Raw genomic sequence first — 27,001 nt, forward strand, 5'->3', positions numbered from 1 at the left:
ATTTTTTTTTTGTGACAGTAGTACAGTGCAATGCATAAAATTATTACAGTATGGTGCAAAAGTCTTAGGCACCCTAGATACATATATATATATATATATATATATATATATGTGTGTGTGTGTGTGTGTGTGTGTCTAAGACTTTTGCACGTTACCGTACAGTCACGAAATAATAGCAGAAGTCCTGAGTGGCAAGGCCTAAAGGTTGACAGTTGACCATAAGTGTGAGATGCATATTCATTTGAATCAATGAAGAGAGGTGGAAATGAATAAAAAGTTACCATTCATTTGTTTGTGTTAAAAAAAAACATTTGCCTCATTGTTGTCCTTCAGGAAGAAAATTTGCCTAATCTACTGTATGTCGGGTCTTACCAGTGTAGAGGAGGCCGCATCAGGAGCAGCGGGTGCAGTAGATGACCCCAACCTGGAAGGACTGTTTGAAGCCCTGAATTGAGGTTAGTGAGGTGAATGGTCAGGCGTAGCACTTCTGCCACTTACATCCCAGGAGGAAGATTAGTGGGGAGGGGTGAACGGACAAGGAAATCACAGGGAAGGCTGGAATGGGGGAGGGGAGTTAAAGATGTGTTTCATCATCATCAGAGATCCTCACCATCCAGGCTATGCTCTCTTCTCACTGCTGCTATCAGATAGAAGGTACAAGAGCCTCAGGACTCACCCCTCCAGGTTCAAGAGCAGTTACAACCATCAGGCTCTTGAACAAAGGGATTAACTACACTCACTTGCCCCAACTATTGAGATGTTCCCACAACCAATGTCCTCACTTTAAAGACTCTTTATCTTGTTATTTCATGTTCTCATTATTTATTGCTGTTTATTTATATTTGCATTTGCACAGTTTGGTGGCTTCCACGCTCCAGTTGATCTTTCATTTATTCTGTTATAGATTTGCTGAGTTTACCCACAGGAAAATGAACCTCAGGGTTGTTTATGGTGATATATATGTACTTTGATAATAAAATTCACTTTGAACTTCTGTTTGATGCGAGTGCTTGATTATTTAAATCAATGAAGAGTCTTGGAAACTCAGAAATAAAAAGTTAACATTCATTGGTTTGCGCTAAAAAAAAATGTCCTTCAGGGAAGGAAGTTTGCCATCCTTACCAGTCTCACTGATGTATTTGACACTGAACTGTTTCTTGAATTGGCCTAGAAAGCCAGTCATTCAAAGGGCAATTAAGGATAAATTATAGATGCTGGTCTAAGCTAGCTGTCTCCATGACTTAACATCCAAACTGCAACAGTCAGTTTCTGCAGCGTATAGTCCCACAAGCAACAATTAATAATAACCAGTTTCCTTGCTTTTATTAATGTTGATTTAATTGTTTGAAAGTAAGCGTGACAGGGATAATATGAAGAAATCCCCTTTCCTCCTAACAGCTCCATTCAACTGAGAGAACAAAATGTTGTCTTGTTTTAAGATAATAGAAAATGGTAGAGTCAGAAAATTGAGGATGTGCTGAAAAAAATATAAAACCTGCAAGGAAATTACAGTCAGTAGTCACTTCATTAGGTACAACTGTACTCCTGCTCGTTAATGCAAATACTGTATCTAATCAAATCATGTGGCAGCTACTCAATGTATAAAAGCATGCAGGCATGGTCAAGAGGTTCAGTTGTTGCTCAGATCAAACAGCAAAATGGGAAGGAATATGACCTAAGTAAGTTTGACTGTGGAATGATTGTTGGTGCCAGACAGGGTGGTTTGTGTACCTCAGAAACTGCTGATCTCGTGGGATTTTCACACAGAACAGTCTCTAGAGCTTACAGAGAATGATTCAAAGAAAACACATCCACTGAGTAACACACACAAAATGCTGGAGGAACTCAGCAGGCCAGGCAGCGCCTATGGAAAAAAAGCACAGTTGACATTTCAGGCCAAGACCCTTTGGCAGGCCTGCTGAGTTCCTCCACCATTTTGCGTGTGTTGCTTGGATTTCCAGCATCTCCAGATTTTCTCTTGTTTGTGACTGACCATTCTGTGGGCAAAACTGCCTTGTCAGTGAGAGAGATCAGAGGAGAAAAGCCAGATTGGTTCAAGCTGATGTGAAGACGACAATAACTCAAATAATCATGTGTTACAATAGTGGTGTGCAGAAGACCATCACTGAATGCACAACATATCGAACCTTGAAGTGGATGGGCTACAGCAGCAGAAGATCATGAACATGCAGGTAACTAATAAAGTGGCCATATAGTGTTTTTTCTCAAATTAGCTGAGACTGAGATAGAAGATTAATAAAGCGAAAAAAAAGACAACTAGGGAAGTTCAGAGTGTTAAAATATCTGTAATTAAAAACGGAAGCAAAGAATAGAGAGTATAAATGGAGTGTGACTGCTATTGAGCTCCATTGGCCTGGATTCAATCCTGACCTCAGTTGCTGTCCATGTGGAGTTTGCATATCCTTTCTGTGACTACTAGGTTAACAAATTTCATGACAGATGCTAGTGATATTAAAACTGATTCTGTTTCTACTAGGTAAATTGATAAACTGATTTGTTACAATCACATGTAATGATGTACAGTGAAAAAGTTGTCTTGTACAACACCCATTCAGATCATTTCATCAGGGCAGTGCATTGAGGTAGTAGAAGATGAAGTAACAGAATATAATATAAAATGTAGTGATTACAGAGAAAGTGCAGGATAAGCTGCAAGGCCATAACAAAGGTACTGCAGATTGTGTGGTCAAGTGTCCATCTTACCATATAAGGCTACCATTCATTAGTCTTATAACAGCATGATAGTGTCATAAGGAGGTGGCTAGGAACGGACCCAAGTGCAAGACACAGACACTGAAGTACTAGGGACAGGACTAGGATACAGGGTGAGAGCAAGGACATGGACACGGACACGAAAACCGGGAACCCGGAACAGGACTGGACAAGAGAGCTAGGAGCCCGGGCTTGGACTCCGAGCCAGAGACTGGACAAGGAACCAGTACCTGGGTCTTGCCTCTGGCTCGGACCCCAGAACTAGGCAAGGACGAGGCTTGGCTGGCAGGCAGGATGAGGCTGGAGTCTTCAAACTTGAGGCTAGAGGTGAGGCTTGGCAGGAGGCAGGAGGCTGGAGTCTTCAGGCTTGAGGCTGGAGGCTAGAGACGAGGCTTGGCAGGAGGCAGGAGGATTCAGGCTTGAGGCTGGAGGCTAGAGATGAGGCTTGGCAGGAGGCAGGAGGCTGGAGTCTTTAGGCTGGAGGCTAGAGACAAGGCTTGGCAAGAGGCAGGAGGCAGGAGTCTTCAGGCTAGAGACTGGAGGCTAGAGACGAGTCTTGGCAGGAGGCAGGAGGCTGGAGTCTTCGGGCTTGAGGCTAGAGACTAGAGGCGAGGCTTGGCAGGAGGCTGGAATCTTCAGGTTTGAGGCTAGAGACTAGAGGCAAGGCTTGGCAGGAGGCAGGATGCTGGAGTCTACTCCTGGGAAGGGCGTGGTACTCCTGGGCAGAGCGCGGATCACCACCCAACGGAGGCAAGGGACAGGAAGGGACAGAACCAACTGTAGGTAACGGCAAGACAGCCTGGCTTACCTGATGGAGGCAAGGGTTAGGAAGGGACTGAACCAACTACAGGTAACGGCAATACGGTCTGACTTACCCAACAGAGGCTAGGGACAGGGAGGGACCGAGCCAACCGCAGAGTAATGGCAAGACGGCCTGACTTACCCGGCGGAGGCAAGGGACAGGAAGAGAGCTAGGTACGGGGTGGCTCCAAGACAGGACAGCAAGACAAGGCAAGGCTTCAGGCAATGTAAGGCAAGACAGGAATTCAGGCGAGGCAAGAGTTACCAGCAAGGCTTCAGGCGAGGAAACAGAAGGCAGAGGAAGGGATACAAGGAGTAAGGACAAGAACAATCCAGCAGCCATGCCCTGGTCTCTGGAGGTATTTATGCAGCCAGACCCAACGAGCATCAGCTGCCTCAATTAGAGCTCAACAAGAACAGAAACAGGGTAGACAGGAAAACCCGGAGCAAGGGTCGATGGACCGGACCGTGAACCGGAATACGGACTTCACGGACCGGACCATGACACATAGAGGCCTGTTTGTATGCGCCTTCAGGTCTTCGTGTCTTCTGCCCAATGTGCGGATGGGTGGGAGCAGGGAGAACGTCCAGCGTTGGTGGGGCCTTTGATTATGCTGGCTCCGTTACCGAGGAAACGAGAAGTGTTGACAGAGTCCATAGTAGGGAGGCCGGTTCTCGTGAGGTGATGAGTTGCGTCCACAGTTTCTTCGGCATGGGCAGAATAGTCGCCATACCTCCGGATAGGGCGCATTCCAATCAAAATCAGAATCGAGTTTAATATCACCGGCATATCTGATTAAATTTGTTGCCTTCACAGCACCAGTACAAAGCAATGCGTATTAATAGAGAAAACCGTGAATTGCAGTAGGTATATATAAATATTAAATTGTTAAGTAAGTAGTGCAAAAATAAAAATATAAGAAAGTAATGAGGTAGTGTTCATGGGTTCAATGGGCAGAGGGGAAGAGGCTGTTCCTGAATCTTTGTGTGTGTGCCTTCGGGCTCCTGTACCTCCTCCCTGACGGTACCAACGAGAACAGGGCACATCAATAAAAAGTGGTGAGTTTCAAAGAGGACACGTCGAATTCCTTTGGCCTCCTGAGGGAGTAGTGGCTTTCTGGTGAGCTTTCTTGGTCGCGTTATCTACAGGGTTGGACCAGACAGGCTTTTGCTGAGGGGTTTAGCAAGTTTGTAGATTGATCAGCATCGGTAAGTTTTCTCTAGTGTGTAGATGACCGACAGTATCATGTGCGGATAGATAGGAATGTGGGGAGAATGAAAGTGTAGGATTGGTCTAAATGCTTAATGGTTAGCACCAGGTGTTCCCAACCTGGGTCCCACAGACCCCTCGTTAATGGTAGGGGTCCATGGCATAAAAAGGGTTGGGAACCCCTGGTTAGCATGCATTGGTGATTTGAAGGATCTATTTCCATCTCTGTGAATAAGCCCATAAAAACCCGTTAAAGCCCGCAACAAGGACCGAGACAATATCACATTGACTATAAAGACCAACGTTAAAACTTTCGACAGTTGTTTTCATGACAAAGGACGAACATTTCATAAAATTAATTCTCCGTCGATTAATTGTATTTAACATTGTTCGTTAAATTATAATCATTAGTAAATTGATAATCGTGAGGATTTAGTAAAATAAATTATCAGTTTAAATATTCCAAATCAGATCCGAACGCGTTTCCTTTAACACGAGAAGCGATTGAACCAGCCTCTTCTCTGCAGCCGCCCGACCGTCTATTTCTATAGTAGCAAACTTCTGAATAGAAACGCATTCATTGAGGAAAATGTAGGATCTGATGCGATGAATTACATAAGTCCACGTTGCAGGACACGAGGAGGGGGCGTTTAAGAGTGCGATTGGGTTCTCAGATGGGCTGGCTACTCCCACAGCTCGGCTGGGAAGAGATTTCCTCAAAATGACAAGTGCTTTCTTGCGCCAGAAGAACCCTTCATTGAAAAGAAAACTTAACCCACACTAGAATTCATTAATAACATTTGCAAGTGTATAATGCCAGAGTCGCCGTTCACATAGCACTTCACCTACAAGATACGCGTTCGGTTCTCAAGATAGTAATTCGCCTTTGCAAAGGAGTCAAAATTCCGAAGATAGATCCCAATTTATCACTTTAAACCAAAAAAAAACACAGGATTTACATAATTCTCAATTTTGTGACCTCCCTTCCGTTTTCTGATCATTGCAACCCAGAAACCAGCTTAACCCTTTAGTAAAATGGGGTGGATTGTGTTTAGAGTTAACGGCATTATCTATCGCCCTACACTGCAGCGACCTAGCCACAACAATAATTTCCAAGGACATTTTAATGAACAAAACGCAGGAAAGCAGAAGCATTTATTAAAATGCCAAACCCTGGTGGATTTAGGTACTCGGCATATATATGAATCTAAATGAACTTAATGTATATGCGCTCGGAGATAGTTCTGTACGTTTTTATTGTAAATGGGCAAGATTTCAAGAGGGAAAGGATACGCTGCAGAAACAGCCTAGATTTCCTTGCATTACACGACATCCTTTTGTCGGTACGATTCCAGCTAGCCCCGGACAGTCAGTGGGTAAGATCGATTCAGTTCAGCGAGCATTCCTCCCTCCATCATCGCCAGCTCCTCCCACCGCCCTGGATCTCACTGCAGCCGTCGAATCGCGTCACATGACCGACCCAAACACCACGTTACCCTCCGTGTGGGTGGAACCGGGCGACTTTCATTCATAAATTGCTCGGGTTTAAATCAAAATTAAGGAGTTGCAATTGGGTGTCTGTTAGTATCCCGTATGAACGACGCGAATTGCAATTAGGTAAGTCGGTGATTGGCGGCGATACAGATAACTTTAGTCAATCTTCTTTAAAAATAGGAAACCAAGATTTAAAAAAATATATAGGAATTATAGTGATGTCGTGGTTATTGTGTGGATGTTCCATTGATGTGTAATGACGGTGGACAGTGCGCAGGAGACAAGGATATACGTTGATTTACTGATTATAGAAATACAATCACGAGCCCTTAACGTGTTACTTGAAATAACGGTTGTTCCTATACGATCGAAAGACGAAAAAAACAATTCTCAAACAAAAGCGCGCGTGTGTTTGCAAGTCGACGATGTATATTTTGTGTAATTGAAGTCAAATCTAAAGTAATACGAAGTCACAAGCCTCGTTTTTACCAATATACGAATAGTTCTTTGCAAAGCCCCAGCCGTTGAGAAGTTTATCATTCTCTTCGTTCCCCCCGAATGATAACCGCCTGTCACCTGCCTTGCGCGTTTTACTGAATGGGTTATTAAGATGGTAAGAGAGTGGATTCCCTGTGACGTCCGTGAGCAAACATTTTAAAGCAGCCGGAGTGTGTAAAAGCCCCTTTGGGACTTCTGCTTCGTTCTACGAGCAGAATGTCTTCAGAAGTGAAAGTAAGCATTGTTTTTCCCGTACAGATCCACTATAAATGCAGTGACGCGGTTTAAAATTAATGTTAGTTTAACTTTGTAACAGCAGGGACAGGTATTTATAACCATAATTTTAGTTCCCAGTTATTTTGGTGGATAATACTTTGTCTTGCTGAAGGCTGCCAATAACAAAAAAAAATGAAAGTTTTTTTTTCTCTCCCCTTGGCCAGCCCGTGGAAGCATTAACTGCGGGAGGGAGAGGTGAATCCGTGGAATTCATTGCCACAGACGGCTGTAGAGGCCAAGTCGTTGGGTATATTTAAAGCGGGGGTTGATAAATTCTGGATTAATAAGGGCATCAAAGGTTAAGGGGAGAAGGCAGGAGGACGGGCTTGAGATAAATCAGCCATGATAGAATGGCGGAGCAGACTTGATGGACCGAATGGCCTAATGTGCTCTTTTTTGTTAATGTTCTGAACCCAATTAGAACGGGACGCAAGGGTTAAATTAAGCAGAGAATTTCTCTCTGCACGCCCCCTTGCCCCATATAACCAAATGCGTCAACCGCATTCCCAAAGGCGTTTCGCCCCTGTAATATTTGCATTTCCTACATCACTACATCTTCCAGAGGGTCACCCACCTAGTCAATTACATTCCGCCCACTCCTTCCCAAAGGAAAATAGATTAAAACTGACGAAACTCCTTTCACCTCCGTGGTCTGAAAGACATTAGTTTTCTCACTTGCATTAATCTATTTCTTTCTTATCGATTGAATAGTAAAATCTATTTCGGCAATGGCGTGCCAAAACAATTCGCAGCAATACTGAAATAAATTCAGCAAATAGTAAGAGGCGCATTTAGACGCTGAACTGATATCACTGCGATTTTAAAAGTTCAAAGTTTTAAAGTAAATTTATCATCATATACAGCCTGAAATTCATTTTCTCGCGGGCATTCACAGTAAGATCAAGGAAACGAAAAACAATATCGAGAACATGTGACGAAGAGTCTTTGAAAGTGCGTCCATAGGTTGTGGGAACAGTTCAGTGACGGGGCAAGTGAACAGATGAAGGGTCTCGGTCCGAAACGTCGACTGTTTACTCTTTTCCATAGATGCTGTCTGGCCTGCTGAGTTCCTCCAACGTTTGTGTGTGTGTGTAGCCATGGGGCGAGTGATTCGAGAGCCTCACACGCAAGACACCGGCGAAACTCAGCAGGTCAGGCAGCATCAGAGGAAAGGAGCAAACCGTCGACCTTTCGGGCCCGAGACCCTTCTAGGGGTAATAACTGCTCCTGAAGCTCCTGTACCTTCCAGTGAGAACCGAGTATTGCCTGGATGGCGGGAGTCCTTGATGATGGATGCTGCGACAGCGCTCCGTGCAGATGCGCTCAATGGTGGAGCGGGCTTTACCCGTAAAGGACTGAGTGGTGTAAACAAAATGCCTCCGTAGAGGTTGGTACATCAAATTGGTCAATGCTATTTAGAAGGGTTGACCATTGATACTTTAGCCACGAACGATGGCCATTTGTAATTTGCCTCCAATGCCAGGTCATAACGTCATTTTGTGAAATAACATCTATCTTCAATCACAATAAAGCTTCAAACCTCAATCAGGTTTGATATCACCGGCATATATCGTGACATTTGTTAACTTTATACCAGCAGTACAACGCAATGTATGTTAATATAGGGGGAAACTGAATTACGGTAGGTGTGTATGTGTATATCAAATAGTAAAATTTTATATTAAAACATAGTTAAAAACATAAAGTAGTGAGGTATTATTCATGGGTTCAATGTTCATTCGGAAATCGGATGACAGAGAGGGGAAGAAGCTGTTCCTGAATCACTGAGTGTGTGCTCAGTATCTGTATCTCCTCCCTGATGGTAACAGTTCTTGGCATGTTCTTGTCCAATTCAGAACGAATCAATCATTACTTCCAAAGTAGATTCAATAATTTCAATAACTTCCACCAGCTCCAACTGGATCCCACCTCCAAATGCATCACCCCCTTCCCCCACGTCCTGCTTTCCGCAGGGATCGCTCTCTACGCGACTCCCTTGTCCATTCGTCTCTCCCCACTGATCTCCCTCCTGGCACTTATCCTTGCAGGCGGACCAAGTGCTACACCCGTCCCTACAAATCCTCCCCCATTACCGTTCAGGGTCCCAAACAATCCTTCCAGGTGAAGCGACACTTCACCTGTGAGTCTGTTGGGGTCATATACTGTGTCCGGTGCTCCCGGTGTGGCCTCCGGGAGACCGCTTCGCCGAGCATCTACGCTCCGTCCGCCAGAATAACCGGAATCTCCCAGTGGCCGCCCATTTTAATTCCACTTCCCATTCCCATTCCTATTCCGATATGTCCATTCATGGCCCCTTCCACTGACGTGATAAGGCCACACTTACGTTGGAGGAACAACACCTTCTGTTTGGGTAGCATCCAACTTGATGGCATGAACATTGATTTCTCAAACTTCCAGTAATACCAACTCCATCCTCCCCCCCTCCATTTTCCATCTCCTTTTCCCTCTCTCATATTATCTCCTTGCCCGCCCATCGCCTCCTTCTGCTGTTCCTCCCCCCTCTTTTCTTTCTGCCATGGCCTTCTGTCTCTTTCACCAATCAACTTCCCAGCTCTTTGCTTCATCCCGCCCCCTCCAAGGTTAACCTATCGCCTGGTGGTTCTCTCTCTCCCCTCCTCCCACCTTTCAAATCTACTTTTCACTTTTTTTTTCACTCTCCTGCCAAAGGATTTTGGTCCGGAAAGTCGTCTGTGCTTTTTTCCATAGATGCTGCCTGGCCTGCCGAGTTCCTCCAGCATTTTATGTGTGTTGCTCGGATTTCCAGCATCTACAGATTTTCTCGTTTGTCAATAATTTCAGTATAGTATGTATGTATAACGCCCAATATACAATATAGCTGAGTTTTAATCTGCACTTTTGCACAGTTTTCATCATGAAAAGTAATACGCAATAAATAGTTTCGCAAAATTTTCAAGGACTTGAGTCCCCAAAATAGTATTTGCATTTGAGTCATCAAGATGAACAACACCGGTGATTCATTCCGTTCAGATACAATGTTCCATTTTAAAATGAGGACTATGTTTCTTTGTCTTATTTAGCAATCTCACGCTCGAACCTGTCCGATTATTCTTATCAACCAACCATTTTCATGCCTGGTTAATTTACAAACTACTTACACTCAGCGCTATGTCATTGCGGGGTCTGGCCGCTTGATGGCGATACAAAATTTGTTTCCAGCTATAAGCGGATGTTTTTGAAAAATATTTTCATTCAAGTGTACTGTCATACTCCCCGCCCTCCCTTTTATTAATTGAGATCTGGAACTTTCTAATTAACAATGGGAATAAAACGTCATAGATGAGTTGAAGTTGTCCTTCAAAGCCTCCACTAAAGTTTTGTTTTAACAAAGACTTGAGCTTTTCCCATGACTTGTGTGACGTTTCTCACTAGAAATGTCAAGCTTCCAGTGAATTTAGATTATACCATTTTCAGTTCGTACAATTGTCTCATTCCTCAGATTATAGAGGCGCCATTCAAACAGCTCTGTTCGTCTATGTCTTGTAGACTGCGTGGTTGTCTATATAAATGAGAGGAAAACAAAAATTTAATGCTGATTGTTTTTAACGCAGCATGAAATAAAGGTTAAAAAAAAAGGAAATGATTACCTTGATGGTTCCCAATCTGGCAGCATTTCCTGTGTTTATTTTCATTAGGGAACCTCCATGACTTTATCCCTATCACTGAACCCGCTGTGTACCCTCTATCAACAATCTTAATGTTCCTCCAGTTCTGCCCTTTTGACTCGACATTCTTTAATCTCATCATCCCAGCATCAGCAAGCATACTTTAAAATGTTTTGGTTCGAACTCCGGATTGTTCCCTGTTGTGTATTTAATATAATTAGTACTATTTGAGTACAATTATAAATGAATTGCTTGATTAAGCTTTCTTGTTCTTTTAAATAATTCACTGTAGTTATATATACGAAGTACACGTCATACGTACGCGCCTGGCTTACGGTCAAAACGAAGTTCCACTCGCATTACTGGTTCCCGGCTTTTCTTCCAATTGGTCTTTTAATGTTTTGGAGTTACGGAACATAACACTCCCCACCGAGAAATTAAGTTCACAAGGTTTGGCTATTTTTCCTTGTGGTTATAACGTGCCTCAGTATCTAATTAAAGTGAACAATTGGATAGCTTTATTTGTCACACGTACGGCGAAACATACGGTGAAATGCGGTGGTTTGTGTCAAAGCCATGCTTCTGGCTCCAACGTAGCATGCAATGTCACCAGCTCCGGACTTTGAGGCGAATGTTCGCGTCTGGTCGACTCCTTGCATGCTTTTCATCCGTGCCGGGTTCAGCTAGCAACTCAGCCTTGTTTTAAAAAGAAGACAGAAAGATGCCACGGAAGCGGCAGAAATGCTACCCGATGCGCCACAAGGTGCGAAAAGGAGCAACATCTACTATAGGAACCGGAGCGTCCGGAGAAAACCCACGCAATCACTGAGAGAAAGTACAAACCTGTTGCAGTCAACGCGGGAATCGATCCCTGATCAATAACTCTGCAATGCTGTGGCGCTAATCGCTATGCTACCATGCCAGTAAACTCTGCTGAATAAAACATTTTCTGTATTGCGGAAGGAAAGCTATCACTTGCTGGGTCTGTCATGTGTATGTTCCATTATTGTGACTCATACCTAAATTTATCACAAGTTCTAGGGCAAGGACAAATGACAACATTGTCTATTTCAAGTTCAAGTTTAATGTCACCAAACTACATGTATATCAGCAAATGAAACAACGTCCCTCTGGCCCACAAAACAAATCACACACAGCACATCAACCAACATATTACCATAAATAATTTAATAGTCACTGATCCATGGCTGAAGGATGGTTATAGTTGAGAGCTGAATGTCCAAGGTTACAGACTGTATCGGAGGGATAAGAAAGTTAGCAGAGGAGTGGTGCGGCTCTGCTGGTAAAGAATGGTAAGTCAGTACAAAGATGTGACATAGGGTTGGAAGATGTTCAATCCTTGTTGGCTGTGTTAAGAGACTGCAAGAGTCAAAGGTCCCTGATGGTAGTTATATCCAAGCCTCCCAACAGTAGCTGGGGATGTGGCCCACAGATTACAACAGAAAAGAAAAAAGGCAATGCTATGATAGTCATGGGAGATTTCAACATGCAGGTTAATTGGGGAAAATCAGGTTGGAAATGGATCCCAAGAGAGTGGGTTTGCCTATGAGATGGATTTTTTAGAGCAGTTTGTTGTGCCTACTAGGGGATCAGCTATACTAGACTGGGTGTTTGTAATGAACCGGAGGTGATTTGGGAGCTTAGGGTAAAAGAACCCTTAGGAGGCAGTGATCACAATATGATTCAGTTCAACTTGAAATTTGATGGGGAGAAAGTAAAGTCTGACATAGCAGTATTTCAGTGGAGTAAAGGAAATTATAGTGGCATGAAAGAGGAGTTGGCTGAAGTAAATTGGAAGGAGATGTTGGTAGGGATGACAGCAGAGCAGCAATGGCATGAGTTTCTAGGAAAAATAAGGTAAGGTGTAGGATAGATGAATTCCAAGAACAAAGAAACACTCAAATAGCAAAATAGTACAACCCGTGACTGACAAGGGAAGTCAAAACTAATGTAAAGGCAAAAGAGCGGGCATACAACAAAGCAAAACTGAATAGGAAGACACGATTGAAAAGCTTTTAAAACCCTACAGAGAACAACTAAAAGAATCATTATGAGGGGAAAAAATGAAATATGAAAACAAGCTAGCAAACAATATCAAAGTGGATAGTAAAAGCTTTTTCAAGTATGTAAAAATAAAGGAGAGATGAGAGTGGATATAGGACTGCTAGAAAATGAGACCAGAGAAATAACAGGGGCCAAGGAGATGGCAGATGAATTAAATGAGTATTTTGCATCAGTCTTCACTGTGGAAGACACTAGCAGTGTGTCAGATGTTGCAGGGTGTGAGGGAAGAGAAGTGAGTGCAGTTACTATTACAAGAGAGAAGGTGCTCAAAAAGCTGAAAGACTTGAGGGTACATAGGTCACCCAGGCCAGATGAACTGCACCCTAGGGTTCTGAAAGAGGTAGCAGTAGAGATTGTTTCAAAGGTACAGTTAATGTCAGAGGAATGTATACAATATACGTCCTGAAATGCTTTTTCTTCACAACCATCCACAAAAAACAGAGGAGTGCCTCCAAAGAATAAATGACAATTAAATGTTAGAACCCAAAGTCCTGCCCCCCCAAGCTCCCCTCCCTCCCACATTTAAGCAGCAGCAAGCAACAATCCCCCCTCTTCCACCGGCAAAGGAAAACATCAGCACCCACCACTGAGCACTCAAGTGTGAGCAAGGCAACAGTAAAGACAGACTTGCAGTACTCCAAAGACTACTGCTCACCCGGTATTCAACATACCACAGGCTCTCTCTCTCCCTAATAAGGAAAAAAGGGGTGTCTCCATGGAGGCATTAGTATTGATCTTTCAAAAATCATTGGCCTCTGGCATGATGCCAGAGGACTGGAAAATTGCAAATGTTACTCCACTTTTTTTTTAAAAAAAAAGGAAGGCAGCAGAAAGTAAATTATGGACCAGTTAGCCTGACCTCAGTGGTTGGGAAGGTGTTAGAGTCAATTGTTAAGTTTGAGGTTATGGAGTACTTGGTGACACAGGACAAGATAGGATAAAGTCAGCAAGGTTTCCTTAAGGGAAAATCTTGACTGATGAACCTGATGGAATTCTTTGAGGAGATTACAAGTAGGGTAGATAGAGGAGATGCAGTGGATGCTGTAGATTAGGGTTTTCAGAAAGCCTTTGACAAGGTGCAACACATGAGGCTGCTTACCAATTTAAGAGCCCGTGGTATCACAGGAAAGTTACTGGCATGGTTAGAGCTTTGACTGATTAGTAGGAGGCACTGAATGGGGAATAAAAGGCTCCTTTTCCAATTGGCTGCCAGTGACTAATAGTGTTCTGCAGGGGTTGGTGTTGGGACCGTTTTTATGCTGTGTATCGATGATATAGATGGCTTTGTTGCTAAGTTTGCAGGTGATAGAAAGATTGCTGGAGGAACAAGTAGTATTAAGGAAACAGGTAGGCTGCGGAAGGAATTGGAAAGATTAGGAGAATGGGCAAGAGAGTGGCAAATGAAATACAATGTTGGAAAATGCATGGTCATACACTTTGGTCGCAGAAATACCTGTGTAGACTACAGGTATTTCTAAATGGGGAGAAAGTCCAAAAAACTGAGATGCAGAGGGACTTGGGAGCCCTTGTGCAGAACACCCTAAAGGTTAACTTGCAGGTTGAGTTGGTGGTGAGGAAGGCAAATGCAATGTTAGCATTTATTTCAAGAGGTCTAGAATATAACAGCAGGGATGTGATATTGAGGCTTTATAAGGCACTGGTGAGGCCTCACCTTGTGTATTGTGAACAGTTTAGGGCTCCTCATCTAAGAAAAGATGTTTTTGGCATTGGAGAGGATTCAGAGGAGGTTCACGAGGATGATTCCGAGAATGAAAGGGTTATCACATGACAAACCTTTGGCTCTGGGTTTGTACTCGCTGGAATTTAGAAGGATCGGCGGGGGCGGGGGGAATCTCATTGAAACCTTTTGAATGTTGAAAGGCTAGACAGAGTAGATGTGGAAAGGATGTTTCCCATGGTGGGAGAGTCCAGGACAAGAGGGCACAGCCTCAGGATAGAGAAGCGTCCATTTAAAACAGATGTGGAGAAATTTCTTTAGCCAGAGGGTGGTGAATTTGTAGAATTTATTACCACATGCAGCTGGGGAGGCCAGGTCATTGGGTGTATTTAAGGCAGAGATTGAGTGGTTCTTTATTGGACATGGCATCAAGATTTACAGCAAGAAGGCTGGGCAGTGGGGCTGGGGAGGGGGAGAAAGGATCAGCCAGGGTTGAATGGGGGAGCAGACTTGATGGGCCAAATGGCCTAATTCTGCTCCTATCTCTTATTAAAATATAATTCAAAATGCATGTGCAGTGCACAGCTCTGGTAAACAGTAAACAGCTCCTGTCCTAATGATGAGACATTGGCGGTGGCAGGGTATCATTAGTTTCAGCCTGGGGGAAGAAGTTGTTACCCAGTCTAGTCCTGATACTGCTGTACCTTCTTACTGACTGTAGTGAGTCAAAGAGATTATGGGATGAGTAACTGGGATCCTCAGCAATGCCTTGAGCCCTTCGTATACAACACTCCTGGCAAATGTCACAAATAGTGGGGGTCGGAGGGGAGGGAGACCCCTGTGATCTTCTCAGTGGTTACCACAAATAAATAATATGCCACAAATATCAAGAAACAATACTAATTATTTCTGTTTACAGGATTCACTCCTTGGAAAATATACTAAGAGAAACTTTTTCCTTTATATTTATTTTAGCATAGTTTTAAAAAATCTGCTGAATTTCAAACCTGATTAATAATCTGATCTATCTTGTTGATGGTTAGGAAAGACGGAAGCTCTAATTGTTTCTGATTTTGTGAATTCTAATTGGTAAAGTGAAGGAGAAAATGAACAGCCGACAAGCAGAATATCTTTCCTTGCTCTAATTTGTTTTGTGATTATTTTTGTTTAAATAAATCTGGCTGATATGCATTTTGAGACAAGTCAAAGTGGAGAACTAAAGGCCAGTTAGCTTAACGTCAGTCATTGTAAAATGCTGGATTCCATTAACGAAGAGGTAGTAACTGGCCATTTGGAAAATCAATATGAAAACACGAGGTTCCGCAGATTCTGGAAATCCAGAATAACACACACAAAATGGTGGAGGAACTCAGCAGATCGGGGAGCATCTGAGGCCTCCATCTGTTGGGGACAACTGTGGAGGTTGTGTCCTAGCTGTGTAGATATACAAGCCTAGGCAGTACAATATGGAGAGCAAGCTATTGCCTATGTAGCAGGCTGTCCCTCTCCATGCATATGATAAACCCAAAGGAACAACGGAGACCAATATAGTTTGGCCTCAGCAGCATTGCAGAAGTTACCAGTCGGCGTTGAATTCAATGTAGGACTGCCTTTGGGACTCCAGCTCCAGATTTTTCCCTTGGGGTTTACTCCTGAAGCCTTCCCATGAATGGGTATAGCCACAAGGCAGTGGAGGTTTGAGATCAGAGTTCTCCTTCTAGGTGAGCTGCCAACCATGGCTGACGAGCCCCATCTGCACGTGGTTTTAAGGCGCCAGTAACCTGCCTTTGCCCATTTTCCTGTCAGTAGAAATGGTTCTGCCGGGCTTAGTAGCTAAGCCACATGTGAAGGCTTTTGGAGGCTATTTGAGGCACACAGCATTGGGAGAATCTAATAGGTAGTGGGAGCTTGTCCCCATTACCACCACCGGTTATAACAACCCTAAGGAATCGGGCAGCATCTATGGAAAGGAATAAAGAGTCAATGTTTCAGGCTGAAGCCCTGCATCAGGACTTTTTCTGAAGAGGATTATATTTGATAAATTCTTTGACGATTGTATGAGAGTGGATGAATGAACAAGGGTGATCTAGAATGAAGGGGGTGTGGTGTCAGAATAAAGTGTCACCCATTTCAGATGGAATGAGTCTTTGGAAATTTTCTGCCAGAATTAAGTTGAAATTATTGAATACAGTTTGAAGTTCAAAGTGAATTTATTATCATATATTTCACCATAGAGTACCCTGAAACTAATTTTCTTGCAAGCATTCACAGTAAATACTATGAAACACAATAGAAAAACTGCACGCAGACAGAGACAGATAAACAACCAATGTCCAAATCAGTTTCCTCCCACAGTCCAAAGACTCACAGGTTGGTAGGGTAATTGGTCATTGTAAATTGTCCTGTGATTAGGCTAGGATTTAAATCGGGGGGAGGGTGCGGGGGTTGCTGGGAGGCATGACTGGAAGGGCCTCTTCCACGCAGTATTTAAATAAATAAAAATAATGAGAGTAACATACAGGCAAATAGATAATTATACAATCCGATACATTTCAATCTCCCTACTTTGTTCAAACCGCTAACATTTTATTGTAATATTTCGGAAAACATATAAAAACAAAACCCAATCATTTACTCCTTAAACTCTGACCTTGAGGTTGCCTGATACTTCCAAGGAAGGAAAAGCAATACCTGCCATGTTAGGGAAATTAGCAATAACAGTAATTAGTTTTCAGAACCTATTTAGACAACAAGGAATACTTGAGGCTGGAATAGCAGCCAAATAAAATGACCATTTTCATTTCCATCACACCGGTAATGTCAGCGTTCTGATTTACTGTGGTTAACCAGTCAACAAAGGACACCAAGCAAGAGGTTACTAAAGGCTTGGTGCAAGAAATGGATTTTAATGAGAAGGGACAAGAGGGTTTACAAAGGAATTTTAAAGCTAAAGGCAAGGTGCTGGGACAAAATGTTCCAAGATTTTCCAGATGAAACTCCAGGAGAACCCAGTTAACCTTTGCCAAAGTCTGTTAAATATTAAATATCCAGATGATTAATATGCAAATGTTAGTCCTGAACGCCTGCGGATGCCTGTGTGAAGCTTGCAAATATAATCTGACACAGGAAATCAAGGTAACCTGAAGACAGCCGGCACCTTGCTTTCATGAATATGGAAATTGTGGAAAACACACATGTACAACATCAAGAATGGAGAGTGCAGTTCATCTGGCAAGGGATCAGTGCTTAAAAAGCAACCAATGAATCAATAGAAACACTTCTTCACAGAAGGAAAAAAATAAGCAACTTTTGCCTGTTTTTTTTCTCTCTTCTTTGACAAAGACTGTAGGACTCAGATACAGAATTAGACCATTCGTCCTATCATGGTTGCTCCACCCAATTGTTATCCCTCCAACCCCATTCTGCTGCCTTCTCCCCATAACTTTTGAGGCCCTAACTAATCAAGAACCTATCAGCCTCCGCTTTAAATATACCCAATGACTTGGCCTACACAGCCATTTGTGGCAATGAATTTCACAGATTTGCCCATCACTGGCTAAGACAGTCCTTCTCATCTCTGTTCTAAATGGATGTCCCTCTATTCTGGCTAAATTCCAAAATACAAGAGCAATGTATGATTAAAAATATTATTTTGATACGCAAAATAAGATGGCTTTAATATGGAATGTAGTATATAATATTGTTTACTTCCAGTTCTTGTGGTAATAAAACAAAACAATTTTTCTTCTTTTTGAAGGTACAGACTCGTGCTGGGGTATCGTCCCATAGCTGCCAACAGCCCTCAAAAAAAAACGGTCAGTTGTTAACACCGATAAAACAAACTGCTAGAGGAACTCAGCGGGTCAGGCATCCTCCACCAATTTGGTTCTCACTCCAGTATGCAGAATCTGTAGACGCTTGTGTCAGTTTTTATGATTGAACCTAGGTAGTAACTGTCAACAGACTCTTAAATTATGGGGCACCTCAAGCAAGCTGTTTCATTTCTTTTTGACTCTGCTATCTTGTAAAGAAACTATTTGCAATACGAGTCCCTCAGCACTTTTTTTTACATATGTTGAATTACTCTTGGATGTGCAGTCACTGTTAATTTAGATAAATGCAGTCTTGTAAATACTTGGCACACAGCTGGCACTCAGTGACCACAAAAAGGTGTACATTACCAAATCATCTGTGCATTAATGTTCTGTAGTTTTGATCTCATTCACTGTATATGTAATGCTGTGCTAATAAGAGGCCAGTGGATTGTTGCAATATCAGGTCAGGTTACCAGACAATCAAAATGGAAACTGCAGATGTTGGAAAATGGAAATCCAATAGATGCTCAGCACATTGGGTAGTATCTTTTATTTAGAGATTTTATTTTTTTTTTTGAAGATACAGCAAGGTAACAGGCCTTTCCAGCCCAACAAACCCAATTATAACTGTGACCAATGAACCTACTAACTCATACATCTTTGAACTGTGGGAGGAAACCAGAGCACCCAGAGGAAACCCACGCAGTCACGGGGAGAACTTACAGACACCGGTGGAACTAGAAACATAGAAAATAGGTGCAGGAGTAGGCCATTCGGCCCTTCGAGCCTGCACCGCCATTCAATATGATCATGGCTGATCATCCAGCTCAGAACCCTGTACCAGCCTTCCCTCCATACCCCCTGACCCCCGTAGCCACAAGGGCCATATCTAACTCCCTCTTAAATATAGCCAATGAACTGACCTCAACTGTTTCCTGTGGCAGAGAATTCCACAGATTCACCACTCTCTGTGTGAAGAAGTTTTTCCTCATCTCGGTCCTAACTGAACCATGCCACGCCTTCCTCATCAGTGGAAAGAGAAACAGTTGATGTTCAGGTCAATAGCTCTTCATATGACAAATAAAAAAAAAACAAATCGGGGTTTAAAACATTAAATCCACGTGTCTTTCCATAGATACCACCTGGCTTGATGTGCACTCAGTGGCCATATTATTAGGTACACCTCCTTGTTAAAGCAGATATCTAATTAGCCAAATACATGGCAGCAACTCAATGCATAAAAGCACGCAGACGTGGCCAAGAGGTTTAGTTCTCGCTCATGCTCAACATCAGAAGGGGTGAAAGAAATGTGATCTACGTGACTTTGACTGTATATCAGAAACGGCTGATCCCCTGGGGTTTGCGCACACAACAGTCTCTAGAGTTTACAGAGAATGGTGTTTAAAAAAAAACAAAAAAAAAGAACATCCAGTGAGCGGCAGTTCTGTGGGTGAAAATGCCTTGATAATGAGAGAGGTCAGATGAGAATTGCCAGACTGGTTCAAGCAAACGGGAAGGTGGCAGTAACTCAAGTAAACATGTGTTACAACAGTGGTGTGCAGTACAGCATCTCTGAATGCACAACACATCGAACTTTGAAGTGGATGGGCTACAGCAGCAGATGACCACAAACGTACACTCAGTGGCCACTTTATTAAATACAGGAGGTACCTAATAAAGTGGCTCCTAAATGTTTTGCTTGCTCTTTTATATTACAGACAGGCTAATTTTCTGAAGAGGGATTGGCCTAAGATTTTCATTTCATCTAATATCATCATTTTAAAAATATGTTCTTGATGCCCAGCATATATTGCAGTACATTTTTCATGAGAATTTGGACCTGACTTCTGTCATTTAGAATCATTATTCGTAGTAAAAGGCCAGAGGCTCAGTTGAATGTCAGCAGTGAACTGTAATATTATTAGTTAACGGCTATTTGGTCACTGAGTTCCCAGGGGAGAAAAAAAGTTCTTTTGTATATTTTGAAAGCGTAGATTCGGCTATGTTACTAAATATATTACAACAGACACACAGACACATACACAATACTGAGGGATCTCAGCCGATCAGGCAGCATCTTTGGAAATAAGTAAATAGTCGATATTTCAGGCTGAGACCCTTCATCAGGATCAGAAGGGAAGGGGGGAAGATCCCGGGGGGAGGGGAGGAGGCTAGCTGGAAGGTGATGTGTGAAGCCAGCTTGGTGGTAAAGGTAAGGGGTTGGAGAAGAAGGAATCATAGGGGAGGAGTGTGGACTATAGGAGAAGGGGAAGGAGGAGAGGATTCTGGGAGTAGACTGCTAGATATACACTTGTTCTGACTTGCTTACTGCCCATTACACCACTGGTGTTTAGAGCAGCACTGAAGGTCCTGTATAGGAGGATTCTTCTTTGCTGTTTCCATAACAATTGTTTATTGACCAGTCAGGTTGTTAGCTCTAAGCTGAACTCCCAAACCTGGAGGACCAGTGGACCACTCTTAGTCTGGCCTCTAACCTTTGACCTGCTTGGCAAGGGCCACCCTATCAGGAGCCAAAGGCCCTGATTCCAGTAACATAGCTCTCTGGGTCATTGAGGTATGCAAGTCCTCCAAACCCTACGACAAGGGTGCAGTCCTCTTGGAGGATTGCTTGTTCTTGCTGCCATTAAACTCGTAACTCTAGATTTTTCTTCAACACTCATCTTATTTTATTTGTTCTCAATTTTTAAAGTTCCTGTTTGCTGTATTACTCTAACTCTGTAGGTAAGTAGATCACTTTGTGGTACGATATTTTTAGGAAGTTGAGTCACAGTAATATGCTGGCTTCAAGAACAAGCAAAGGAAAACTAACTCCTGGAGATTAGGTACACATTAATGGGGAGTTGTTTGAATCTCAGGGAAATGGCCGCTTTAAAATTTTTTTTAACAAAAGGTAATCATTGTATATTTATGCAAATCATAGCATCGTGTAAATTTATGTTCGGGTACCTCCCTCTGGTGCTCCTCCCCCTTCCCTTTCATGGTCTACTGTCCTCTCCTATTCAATTTCCCCTTTCTCCAGCCCTTTATCTCTTTCACCAATCAACTTCCCAGTTCTTTACTTCACACCCCTCCTCGTCTCCCGGTTTCACTTATCACCTGCCACCTTGTACTTCCTCCCCCCCGCCCCATAACTTCTTACTCTGATTTCTCTCCTTCCTTTCCAGTCCTGAGAAAGAGTCTCAGCCCGAAACATCAACTGTTTACTCTTTTCCATAGATGCTGCCTGGCCTGCTGAGTTCCTCCAGCATGTTGTGTGTGTTGCTTTGGACTTCCAGCATCTCCTGATATTCTCGCAGTTACGTTATGGGTTTCAAAGTTAGAACATGGCTATAGTCCAAAATAAACAAAACTGTGTGAAGTTTTAAAAATACAGAGATTCTGCAGTTGTAGGAATAGGAAATCAGAGCAACACACACAAAACGCTGGGGGAATCCAGCAGGTCGGGCAGCATCTACGGTGAAGAATAAAGAGTCGACGTTTTGGGGCGAGCCTCTTCATCGGGACTGGGTGAAATTTTAAAAACCTGCAGAAGTTCAAAATGCTCAGCTGGTCATGCAGTATCTGCAGGGGCAAGACACTGAACTACTGCTTCTAGCTTATGATCTTTCATCTATATTGTTGCTAGTGAACATTACCCTACAGGTAACTGCCGAGCTCAGGGCCACCTTGTTCTCTCTGCTTCATTAATTCACCAGATGGTTGAACATTTGGTGTTGGATTGTTCATGTATTTTGGGTAGATATAAATCCATTACCTTGACCTGTATCACCCCAGGTCATTGCACTCTTGAACAAGTTGTGAAGAAGTAAGTTCAAAGTACATTTATTGTCAAAGTGCATGTATAAATTATACAGCCTTGAGATTCATCTCCTTGGAGGCAGCCACAAAACAAGAAACCCAAAACCATTCAAAACGAACAGACAGACCAACAAACACCCAGTGCATAGTGAGAACAAAAAGCACAAATCATGCAAACAAAAAGAGTGAGCAATAGCATTCCGAACTAAAGTGACACCACGGACACGAAGGCTGGAGCTGGCTCACAGCCCCGGCCTTAGTTCTGTGGAAAGTGGAGTAAACATTGCTCAACCCTCACCTCCAGTCCCGACACCAAGCCTTTTTGATCCATCTGGCCCGGCGTTGAAATTGTCTAAACACTGGGTCCTCCCTCACACCAGGACCTGGGCCGGGTGGCATCGATAAGTTCTGGGCCTGCACCCCGCCGCCACAGTCCAGCCTGTGTCTGACCTTTCCAAATCGGCTTGGCAGTTAGATCGATCAAAGCTCGCCCTCAATTTTGGTGGATGTGCTCGGAAACTCCTCCGCTCTGACTCTGCAATCCAGAGGCGCGCTTCAACCCTCAAGTCAGCACGGGCTTCGCTCGCCTCTTCATTGTTTGTGGTGATTCTTTACCATAATTTTCACAGGAAAAGTGTTAATATTATGAAGTATTTGGCTGTATTATTAAATGGAGAAGCAAATTACCAAGACAAAGTGCACAAAGGTTAATGTTAATCACGATGATCTTATTCTCCTGCTCTATCACTGCACCAAAGTGTGGCAAAGAACAGGTACACATATAAAAATCACGATGAAGGGTCTCAGCCTGAAACATCAACTGCTTTTCCTCTCCATAGATGCTGCCTGACCTGCTGAGTTCCTCCATCATTTTGTGTGTGTTGCTCTGGATTTCCAGCAGCTGCAGAATCTCTCGTGTCTATACATACATTTAAAAGAAATTATATTGGGAGAATGTCATAATTAGCCTCTTTGATTGTGGAATTAGCGTCCTTCTGCAGGCTGTGAAGTAAACCAGTAGTGAGTGCAGAGCCATCCATCCTGGCAATAATTATGGGTCTGCATTCTTAGGAAATTCTGAAAGATTGGGAGCATTACTTCAGGGAATTGATGTGCATTTAAATTCCCAAGGGTGAAGCAGTCCCTTTATTGTTTGAATTGAGGTCAGAAATCCCTATGGGGGTCAATTGCTTTTGTTAAAATGCTATCTAGACTGCAAATTCATTTGGTGTTCTACACCTTATTAGATTAAAGACTTTAAACATTTCTTTACAAAATTGGAATACGTTTTGCAAAAGGAAAATAGGAATTATACCAGCAGAAGCTTTAGATCCCAAAGGGAAGGTTCCAGATTGCATGCGTTATACAGGACAGCGATTGATGCAACCTACTGAAAAATCTGAATTTTGTGAACTTCTGGAAGCTGGTGTCAAGCAACAACAAGTATTGTCAATCAAAACTTAGTTACTTGATTCCCATTTAATAGCATAACCCATCTCTAATCTGTACTGAATTCATCCTTTGTATTCTCATTATTTTTTGTCAACCCATTTATTTCTCTACCTGATATTTGGAGAAGAATGTATTTAGTTGCACAACAGGATGGAAAAGGGTAGATGTAAAATGGGTATTTTTCTGCAAAACATTTTAAAGTCAAAAGAAACACACGCAAAATGCTGGAGGAACTCAGCAGGTCAGGCAGCATCTATGGAAGTAATAAACAGTCGATGTTTCGGGCCGAGACCCTTCATCAAACCTGAGAAGGAAGGGGGAAGATTCCAGATTAAAATGGTGGAGGGAGGGCAAAGCGGTTAGCTGGAAGGTGATGGGTAAAGCCAGGTGGGTGGAGAAGAAGGAATCAGGCTGGAGAGGGAAGAACCTGATGGGAGAGGAGAGAGGACAATAGGAGGAAGGAAAGAAGGAGGGGACCCAGGGGAAGTAATAGGCAAGTGAGAAGTGAAAGGTTGGAGTGGGGTACAGGGGAAATGGGGGAGGAGAAATTCCTTCAGGTTGGAGGGAACCCAGATGGAATATTAGGTGTCCAATCACAAATGAGGAAAACTGCAGATGCTGGAAATCTAAGCAACACACACAGAATGCTGGAGGAACTCAGGAGGCCAGGCAGCATCCTTGGAAAAGGGGACAGTCGACATTGCGGGCTGAGACCCTTCATCGGGTCTGGAGGAAAAAAGATGAAGGTGGGGGGCGGGGGAAGTAGAGAGATGGGAAGTCAATTGGTGAAACAGATAAAAGCTGGAGAAGGGGGGATCTGGCAGAGGACAGAAGGCCATGGAAGAAAGAAAAGGGGGGAGGACTACCGGAGGGAGGTGATGGGAGGTAAGGAGATGAGGACATGGAACTGGGGAATGGTGGAGGAGAGGCTACCCAGACAGAATATTAGGTGTTGCCTCTCCATCCTGAGTGCAACAGTAGAGGAGACCATGGACTGGCATGTTGGAATGGGAAGTGGAATTACAATGGTTGGACACTGGGAAATCCTGCTTTTTCTCACGGACAGAGCATAGGTGTTCGGTGAAGCGGTCTCCCAATTAACGTATCTACATCGGGTCTCACCGGCACACAGGAGGCCACACTGGGAACACCTCCTCCACCTTAAGGGTGGCCTCATCTTTGGACAAGAGGAGGTCATGAATTGACACCCGGGAATGGAAATGAGAATTAAAATGTTTGGCCACCAGGAAGAACCGCTTGTGGCGTATGGTGTGGAATTACTCGACAAGCCGGTCCCCCAGTTTATGACGGGTCTCACCGATGTAGAGGAGGCCACAGCAGGAGCACTGGATGCAACAGGCGGCCCCAGTAGGTTTGCAGGTGAAGTGTTGCCTCACCTGGAAGGACTGTTTGTGGCCCTGAATAGAGGTGGTGGAAGAGGTGTACGGGCAGGTGTGGCACTGAGGCTGCTTGCAGGGATAGGTACCGGGACAGAGATTAGTGGGTAGGAGTGAATGGACAAGGGAATCGAGGAGGGAGCGATCCCTGCGCAAGGCTAATTCCCTGCTGGTGTTAATGGGAAAGGATAACTCTATTTAATGCTAAATAATCATAAGACCATGAGATATAGGAGCAGAATTAGACTATTCCGCCCATCCAGTCTGCTCTGTCATTTGGTCATCAACAGGATCAAGTGAACGATGAACTTACTTATTGAAGAAACGTTGAACTTCCAGTGCCCAATCTGTAGCCAGCAAGTTTTTAAAAAAAACAACTAATGTGAAATTATTTTGATTATCAGTGCAGTCTGGTTGAGGTTAATAACCTCATCAAAGTTGCTGGTGAACGCAACAGGCCAGGCAGCATCTCTAGGAAGAGGTACAGTCGACGTTTCGGGCCGAGAACCTTCGTCAGGACTAACTGAAAGAAGAGCTAGTAAGAGATTTGAGAGGGGGAGGGGGAGATCCGAAATGATAGGAGAAGACAGGAGGGGGAGGGATGGAGCCAAGAGCTGGACAGGTGATTGGCAAAAGGGATATGAGAGGATCATGGGACAGGAGGCCCAGGGAGAAGGAAAAGGAGTGGGGGGGGGGACCCAGAGGATGGGCATGGGGTATAGTCAGAGGGACAGAGGGAGGAAAAGGAGAGAGAGAGAAAAAGAATATGTGTATATAAATAAATAATGGATGGGGTACGAGGGGGAGGTGGGGCATTAGTGGAAGTTAGAGAAGTCAATGTTCATGCCATCAGGTTGGAGGCTACCCAGACGGAATATAAGATGTTGTTCCTCCAACCTGAGTGTGGCTTCATCTTTACAGTAGAGGAGGCCGTGGCTCCATCCGTCCCCCTCCTGTCTTCTCCTATCATTTCGGATCTCCCCCTCCCACTTTCAAATCTCTTACTAGCTCTTCTTTCAGTTAGCCCTGACGAAGGGTCTCGGCCCGAAATGTCAACTGTACCTCTTCCTAGAGATGCTGCCTGGCCTGCTGCGTTCACCAGCAACTTTGATGTGTGTTGCTTGAGTTTCCAGCATCTGCAGAATTCCTCGTGTTTGCAAGGTTAATAACCTGGTCACTTTCAAAATAGCATACGCCCGCTTACCTACAAGAGGACCATGACTTTGACATGGGGTTTGGAATGTTGGCTGGAGTCAGGGCTTTATGCTTCGGCTCTTGGTGGGGTCACCCATGCCAAACAGGTCAAAGTGTAGAGGCCAGACTAAGAGTGGTCCACCGGTCCTCCAGGTTCAGGAGTACAGCTCAGGGATAACCACCTGAATGCTCAAAAAAAAAACATTGTTACAGAAACAGCAATGAACAATCCTATATATGTGTGTGAAGGTATCCCTGAGTCTCTATCCTGGTCTTGCATGGCTGACAGTGGTGAAAAATGAGGGGAAGCGACTGGCATGATGAAAGAATCCTTGAACACTGCCGGTCGGTTTTGACGGAGTGGAGGATCTTCACTGTTGCCCTAAATGCCAACGGTGCTACTGGCAGTAAGTAAGTGACTTCTTGTGCAAAGGCGCGAACGGATGGAAACTAAGTTAACTGTGAAATAAATATTAAAGTTAGTACGTTTAAGATTAACTATGATTTTACAGAATACTGGGCCAAGCTTGAGAAGTTCTCTACTCCTACTCTTTACATGCTTGGAATATGTGCAGTAAATGAGGTAGTGATAATATAGTATTTGTCATACACAACATACAATTTACTGATTATTCTCCTCCCAGATGCTACCCACCTGCCGTGTTTCTCCAGCATTTTGTGTGTGTTGCTCTTGATTTCCAGCATCCGCAAAATCTTTTGTTTGTGAATTTCAGAAACCTTTACATAGAGTAGAAAACACCGTGTAAAACTGTCTTCAGTCATCAGTATTGGTGACCCACAGGTAAAGGTTGGTTTAACACGGTCAGCAGGTATTTCTAAATGTAGTTGTAAGAAGCTTGATTCAAGATTGTTTAATGTCATTTCCAGTACACAATTGTAAAGGA

The 27,001-nt window shown here is 43.5% G+C and overlaps 1 protein-coding gene across 3 annotated transcripts in view; it reads left to right on the forward strand.

The window, feature by feature from the left end:
• Nucleotides 1-6,241: 6,241 nt before the first annotated feature.
• The window catches only part of cbarpb (CACN subunit beta associated regulatory protein b), a 303,778-nt gene continuing 283,018 nt past the window's right edge, over nt 6,242-27,001 (forward strand). For 2 of the 3 annotated variants that reach the window (XM_063032293.1, XM_063032297.1), the window contains exons 1-2: nt 6,242-6,361; nt 18,177-18,234. Coding sequence is in view for 1 of the 3 variants with exons in the window: in XM_063032290.1 (XP_062888360.1) it covers nt 11,967-11,969; nt 18,177-18,234 (61 nt within the window). In the remaining 2 variants the exon portion in view is untranslated. Of the gene's footprint in view, nt 6,362-11,893; nt 11,970-18,176; nt 18,235-27,001 lie in introns of those variants that run through there. The other variant, XM_063032290.1, reaches the window with a different exon arrangement.

Source organism: Mobula hypostoma, chromosome 24 (assembly GCF_963921235.1).
Source record: "Mobula hypostoma chromosome 24, sMobHyp1.1, whole genome shotgun sequence".
Lineage (NCBI taxonomy): Eukaryota > Metazoa > Chordata > Chondrichthyes > Myliobatiformes > Myliobatidae > Mobula > Mobula hypostoma.